General features: G+C 41.2%; 1 protein-coding gene across 1 annotated transcript; it reads right to left on the bottom strand.

Annotated features, from left to right (window-relative positions):
• Nucleotides 1-877: 877 nt before the first annotated feature.
• On the bottom strand, nt 878-7,819 carry si:dkey-222f2.1 (keratin, type II cytoskeletal 8). The gene is made up of 5 exons (XM_035662645.1): nt 7,508-7,819; nt 4,200-4,408; nt 4,047-4,107; nt 3,108-3,203; nt 878-952 (listed from the first exon to the last, which is right to left on the bottom strand). Exons 1-5 carry the CDS (start codon nt 7,817-7,819, stop codon nt 878-880), a joined length of 753 nt encoding a protein of 250 aa, XP_035518538.1.
• Between the last annotated feature and the right edge of the window lie 26 nt (nt 7,820-7,845).

The following is a 7,845-nucleotide window of genomic DNA, read 5'->3' on the forward strand; positions in this document are numbered from 1 at the left end:
TTTCTTTTGTTGTCATGTTGCTGTTACCTCTTTCGGACACTTAAAAAACCCTTGCAGCTTCCAGAACCTGGACATGTATTTGATGATGAGGAACAGATGAGTTTATTTTAGCTGCATGATTGTTGATATTGCTGGAATATTTGGTCATGTAAATGTGTCCTTTCGCGCTCTGTCTTGCTGTCACCTGGTATATTCTGTCGTCACCTCTATTGTTTCCTCCACCAGGAGCTTCGTGAGCTGCGGCCAGCATCAAAGACACCTCGGTGGGTGGTGCAAAAATGGACAACAGTCGCAGCTGAAACATGAGCAAATTGTAGCGAGGTCCAAAGCGCAGTACGGGGATCGCGGCCGTAGCCCGAGAGAGGCAAGAGCCTGGTACAAGAGAAGGATAGGGGGTGAGGAAACAAACTATTTTTAAAGGCCACCGATGTGTACAGTCTATGTGGTTGTCATAACTAAAGGTCAAGATTTGTTATATCGTATGCCACAACTGAACTTGTCTCAAAGAGTGGTATAGATAATTATACTGGTGATAAACAGTAATTCTCTCTATGGGCCCCCAATATCACCAGCTGTCTATTCAAAGCAACGGCAGTGATAATAGCTAAATGTTGACCTGTCGCTTTCTGTCTTGTAGTTCGAACCAAATTGTCGGTGCAGGCCAGTCTAGTAGGAGGAACGAGCTCCGATTTCAGTGAAGGAGAGTTTGAAGTGGGCCGAGGTCAATCCGACTATCAGGCGACTGGTACAGAGCGATAGATCGAGCCTGTGATAAAGGCTCAAGTACATCTAACAGGAAAATTTGCACACTGAGTCGAATGATAGTTGTGAACCTGACATAGGAAATTCTAGACTTCTTGATGAATAGTGAGGTATTCTAGTCCGGGGCCTTCCTCTCTGTGGCATTCTGGATGACACCAGCTGGGTGAGGCGGCGGAGCGTGGAGAGCTGGCTGTGAAAGAAGCCCAAGCCGGTACCAGAGATCCTGAGAGGTCTACTAACGCAGAACGTGGCGCTATATATTCAGGATCTAATGGCCAGACAGCTACCGGATATACAGGTGATACAGCTGGTGTCTATTCGGTAAACGGTTATTGGCCTATCCCAGCCTGCATCGTTCAGTATTGCATATCATGTATTTTGTAATCGAGTTGCTGTCTTTATGGAGTGTATGTGCATTTTAGCACTGGATTGGAATAAAACTGTGTGTTCATTTGTAGTGTTTGCTTATGTTTGCTGTACCTTGTGTGGTGATGTATACGTATCGTAAGTTCAGGCTTGCTGATTGTGCCATTATAATGATGTGAATACTGGTGATCAAGTGTGTAGATTAATGAATAAAGTGAGCGAAGCTAGATGAATTGATACCTGGATATCTGATGGGTTCTTGAAATTTATGGTGGTCGACAAGTGGATCAATATGTCCAGTTGAATTCGCTTAACTTTGGCACACTGTCCTAGCGCTCGATAATTCGTTATTTACACAGATTATCCATTAAATCATATTACCATTATGGTTAGTTGTTTAGAGAAGACAGGTAGAATAAGGAATGAAGTGTCTAGGTTTTAATTATATCTAGTGAGATAAGTCAGTTTTATTTATTAGACGATAGTTGTAGAAGATACAATAATTTTTTGAATTTTTAAGAAAAGATATCAAGTCTGACTGGGTCTATTACAGTGACACAATTATTTTCTCGCATATGATGGTGAATGATCCAAGCTTGCACCTTAGAACTCTTATTTTGCTGGCGTTAGAGTTCACTTAGGCATTGCGGGTGTACACTGATTTTAGAACTATCTGGTGTATAAGTGTGGTCTATTTACTGAATCTTGCTATGTCAGATTTGAGTGCATCTCTCTAATCTAAAATAATATATTGGTTTTTTCTAAATTCAACGCCAAAGCCACAGACACATCTTGAATTACGAACGAGTCGTGAGCGCAATTATTAAAAACATCGATCAGCACATCTGAAGGTTGTCTGAGGCTCAAAATGTCAGGGCTGGGAATCTGACTCAATGTGCTCGATTAGACAGTAAAGTTATTAGAGAACATGGTGCAGAAGTTTTTACTGCGTCTCTACGTGAGTGGGTTGGTGTTCGGGTGAGAGGTGAAGGCTTTGTATATAGCAGATGGTTAGTGTTGGTTCGTTGAATGTATATTTATGTTTTTTTATGATCTGTGTTTATCATGTGGATTTCTTATTGGTTGGAGGTGTGTATGTATCGTTGTTTATCTAATTTTTCGGAAAATGTGGGAGGAAGAGAATCGTAAATTACCGGAAGCTCCACGCCAGACCACTCAGTCCTAGTCACTTTGTGTGCGCCTAAATGACCAGATCCTGATGTCTCTATAAGTGTCAGTGATAGCCAGCCTAAGATTACTTCTTATTATACTGTGATACATTGTTTGTCTGTATGTAAAATATGTGGCAGGGGTGGCGATCGAAGGCTCTCGGGTATCGATGTGAAACACTGTGTGGCGAGAGATCGTCAGTTGGTGAGGGCGTGTTCCGGTCGAAAAACGGCAATAGATTACTCGTTTGCGTCAGGGAAGCGAAGTAGCGAGCTGTAGACGCTATGGCGCGACTATTGGAAGGGAGACAGTTGATGGTAAGAATCTTTCACGCTCGTGTGTCTGCTTGTAGGAGTCTACCAGGATCTGTTTGTATTCTTCGAATTTTCTTAGTGCATGCTGGTAATTCAGATGCATCCTGGACAGCTAGGCGCGATCTTCAAAGTATGTGTGTTGGGGGGTGCGATTGCTCTTGTCGCTGCAAACTCGCTTGGTGCCAGCGCCTTGGCAACCTATGGATTTTCAAACAGTTTGGCATGGACCACTTGGCTTGCATTCACTCTCGGAGAAACGACTGGAGTTCAGGTGCTAAGATTTCCGCTGGCTGATATAAAAAACCTTCCAGGGACACTTCATGTTTGAAGTCGACTCTCCAGTGAGTCAGAACAATGAACCAAGGGAAGGTGTGACCGTTACAGTGGGAAATAACTGGATACCAGCCCAGAGAAGTGTGCAAATAAAGAAATACAGGAGGGGGATGAACAGTTTTCACCACCTCAGTGTTTCAAAGCATGAAAATGTTCCAGTACCTCCTCATAGATGTTTCGCAGGAAGTTGATTTCATCAGTCAGAGCTCCGACCTTGTCCTCCAGATCTGCCTTCACTAGATAGGCTGAGTCTACATCCTGAACACACACACACACACACACACACACAATACACTTAAACAAGAGAGTCTACAGTGACAATACTAACATGTTTAGCAGGTATAATGTTTACAGCATTCACCACCTTGGTTTAGCATGTTAGCGTGTTAGCATTTAAAAAGTACTTCAGCTTTTATAAATTGATCATGTTTTGTAATTAAAATCCTATTCTGAAAAGTAAGTTTTAGTGATGAGTATTTCCCTCTGAAATGAAGTGGTCTAAAAGTATAAAGTACTGTTACCTCAAATTGCATACTTTTCACCAAGTTGAACTCTAACCCGAATTACCACTAAACTAAATAAAGTATTGGACAAATTAAAATGGCGTTAAACAAAAAGTTTGATCAAAAGTTATTGCATATTATCCTGAGTGCATCATGAATGTGTGAGCTGAATTTCATGGCAAACCTTCCAATAGTTGTTGAAATATTTCACTCAGAATCACAACTGTGAACCTCAGAAGATCAGCAGAGTCACTAAGATTCATCCCCCTGGGGAACCATGAATTTTGTCCCATTCATTCTCTGCGTACCATTAACGTCTACAGATTTATTGCCAAATATTCCAGTAGAAAAGAGAAATCTTCATTTTATAAACTCAAGTTTGGGCCTTGAATCCAGATTTCTAAAAATCTTACAAAAAGAACACCAGAGTAAGTAAAAGTCTGACGTGCTGCTGTTCCAATGTGATACTGACATTAATTGTTTATGGGTTTTAGTGCAGCTGGGAATATAGAGAGGGACGACAATGAGGACAATGGAGCAGTTCATATTACTCACCACACCTTGTAATGTATAAATGTGTCTGTGTGTGTATGCTGACCTTTTTTAGGATAACAAAGTCGTTCTCCAGGTTGTTTCTCTTGTTAATTTCATCCTCATATCTGTGACACAGACAGGACACATAAACAAAACATACATGGATATTACAGAGCTCATTATTTCCATTATTTCCCACCACTGTGACATTATTTACTTGTGTTTGTAGTCTTCCACCAGGCCCTGCATGTTCCTCAGCTCCCCGTCCAGTTTGGTCTTGTCGTTGTTGACCAGGTCCATCTGGCGCCGCAAACCCGCCATGTAGGCCTCGAACAGGGGCTCCACGTTGGACCGGCCCACGCCCTGACCCTGCAGCAGCTCCAGTTTGGTCTCGAGCATCTTATTCTGCTGCTCCAGGAAACGTACCTGCATGACAGAGACGGGTGGAGATAGAAGGTGTTTGTGTCGCAGTCATGTTAAGTGTGTGTATTTTGTACTATTATACCCTGCTGCATCTTCTGGCAGCCATATTGGAGGTTTTGACGTGATAGATCTGATCGATTTGTGTTTGTTAGCTAGCTAACATAGCTTCTGATCAAATTTGACTTGTTAAAAATTTCAACTAGACTAAATTTGACGATGGGACGCAGAAAGAGTCAAACAGAAATTCAAATGATCATTTATCTTCAAGTAGTTTCAGCTGTAAGCAAACAGTTGCTCGGTTTGTTTCTAAAACAAGGCAACACGGGGATCCTTGTGTTTCTGGTCACCTGTTGAAGGTGAGTTTAATGTTTACTGATGTTTAGCTGGTTTGATTGCCACAGGTGGTTAGACCGATCAGCAGCTGCAGCATGACTGACCAGTGTGGTTTCATCAATTGTGGTTTATCAATAGCTCACTTAAATGAACAACTTTAAAAACAACAACTTTAATTTATCCAAAAATTCAACTCTTTAAATAATCAAACTAATTAAGCGCAAAATGCCCCATTTCTCTTACTTGCAGCCTGTTAAAGGTGAATATTTACTGAGGTTTCTTTCTCTCCTCTGCCAGTAAATTATTGATCTTTTTAGTTTTGGATTGTTGGTTAAACAACAAAGCAATTTGAAGATGTCATCTTTAATTCTGGGAAATTGTGACATTCACTATTAACATATTATAGACTAAATTTATCAACAACATAACTGTTAGATAAATTTAATTTTAGAATTAAAATAATAGTAAAAGTTGCAGCTGTAGAATAATGTCCTACGGAGAATCAGAAACATCGTTCCAGCTCGATCTGAATGTGAACACCCGACTGTACTCGGCGCCGGTATCTGCACAGCTCGTGTTTCCTGCCTGCGGCCGGGTATATCCACCACCTATTGTACCTCCTCCTTCCAACACAAAGCCTGTGTTCTGTTCGGAGCTGAACAATCTCCCTCTGAGACACAACCACACCGTGTCTCACCTGATTTATCAGGTTACAACCCAACTCAATGGGACGGAAATGGGTCAGATAGCTTAAATATCCAGTGGACCACTGATTCAGGGTTTAAATGGCTTTTTCAATCCCAGATGCATTCACTGAATTTTTGGCTAAATCTGTGCTTTCATTAACCATTTCAGGTCTAACTGTAGATCCTTTCTGCAACAACCAGTATCAACATCTCCCAGTGATCTTGTGTCATTGACCCTCTTCCAGGTTTAAACTGGGTTATCATCCTGCAACAAATAGAAACGTTGTCCGCCTGTTGCATTGCACTAATTGCGTCTCTGCATGAGGGAAGCAGCTCTTTAATGTTTCAGCGACCTCGGAGCCAGTCGGGGTTGGATTACACCAGTAATTGCAGGGTGAGTTTATACATCAGTAATTCGACTTGGCCTTTTAGCAGTTTTCTCTCTTTTTTTTTTCAACGTATGGCTTAAGAGTAGGAGAAAACAGCTGGGAAGATCTAGAGAACGAGTTTCCTCAAAAAACTACTTTTTTCTTGCATTTAATGGATTCTTGCCCAAATGTGGCTGCAACAAGCAGCTCCAGAGCTCCTACAACCCCAACAAAAGCAAACAAAGTTATCAACTCTTTCATTTACGGAGACAGATGGAAGCTTTCAAATGTTTCGTCCTGGAACCTGCAAACCTTGAATAAACTAATTTTTTACTGTCAACTCATTTCTCTATGAGGCTCAATACTATTGGACTTCTTTTTTGCAACCCAGTGGAGCTGTCCCCTGCTGGCAATGTTCTGCAAGCCTCAGGTATGCTGGTATGTAAAGTTTTGATGCACAGATTTTTGTATTTTCTTGTAATTTGTTTGTCATATCCCCGGCCTTTATTCTTTTATTAATGAAGGGGGGCCAGTGATTGGGATCAGGGTTTCCTTGGCTACCCTTTGGTGTCGCCATTGACTGTAATGTGAAATGCCATGTCTTATCTTACTGCAGCGTTTTCACTTTTCAAAATAAAACTGCTTAAAATTCTGCATATTTTGCTGTAATTGCATGAGCCATTATGATGATCACAGGACATGTCAAAGACTTTCATACTATATGAGTCTTTGTGCTATACAAGCACTCAAAGAAGCTAAAAAGAGGTTAATATTGTACATTTGGACAAACGTACTTCAGTCCAGCTCTGTCTCTGTATGCCTGAAGTGTATCTCTGCTGATGTGAGAAGCCAACAATGCCTCTTTTGTGAGAGTGTGTTACCTACTCCGTGAGAAAGGGGAGATGTTCCCTAAGTACGGTATCAATGTCCAGCATTATCAGAGAGCTGGTCACTCATTCTGTGGGAAATGTGTGCAGGCTGTGTTCTTCAGGAACATCAACACAGCTTCTTCTCAGATTTACTTCCCAATTTAACACCCAGTATTTCAGCCTGATGTCTAAACATAAAGTAAAATGTCAGGCAAAGTTATTAGTCCATTCTGGCTCTGATGTAGTTATCTTGTGGTATTATTGTGTCAGTATTTGTATCGATTTTAACCATTTATCAGATTATATCAGCTGAATCTGCAGCTCCACTTGGTTTTAAGGAGCTTTATAGTCAGTTTCAGTTTACAATGTCTTGCTTTAATGCATTTTAAAGGAACAAATTGATTCATAATTTGATCTATATACAAATTGCACAACACAACATATTCAATCTACAATGATACAACAGAGAAAAAGCAGAAACTCCTCACAATTAGAGGCTATTTGGCATTTTTTCTGGCTTAAGAAATTCAGTTATCAAAATAATTTTCCTTCCTTAGATCTTAGCTCTCAGGTTGAAGCAATACCATAGTGTAGAAATACTCAAAGTCATGCATACAAGTAGAACAAAATTATTGAATCAAAATATACTTTAAGTTGCAAAAGTACTCAGTATGCATTCTAAGATTATAATTATTGATTACTATGTTGAGGCTGGTAAAGATGGTAAATGTTAACTACTTTATACATATATACATACATACACATTATCTATAATATTACATATATATTACATAAAATGGAAATACTAAAACAAAATAAACTTTAAGACACAGTTCATTTTATTACCTTATCTATGAAGCTTGCGAAGCGGTTGTTGAGGCTCTTGATCTGCTCCTTCTCGTGGGTTCGGCTCATGGACAGGCTGGGGTCGATCTCCAGGTTGAGGGGGGCCAGCAGGCTCTTGTTGACCGACAGGGACGCCAGCGGGGCGCCATGGCCGGGGTGATGCCCGTTGGTCCCCGCGTACAGAGAGCTGCTGCTCAGGGAGATGCCACTGAAACCCCCCTGAACTGGGCCGAAGCCACTCAGCCTCCTCGACCCGCTGCTGCTCCGGACGGAGTTGCTGGAGCTGATTCGCTTGGTACGACTCAGACTCATGGTGGAGGTGGAGGTGGAGGTGGTGG

This window comes from Morone saxatilis, unplaced genomic scaffold (assembly GCF_004916995.1).
Source record: "Morone saxatilis isolate NCDOM2014 unplaced genomic scaffold, NCSU_SB_2.0 Contig18, whole genome shotgun sequence".
Taxonomy (NCBI): Eukaryota; Metazoa; Chordata; class Actinopteri; family Moronidae; genus Morone; species Morone saxatilis.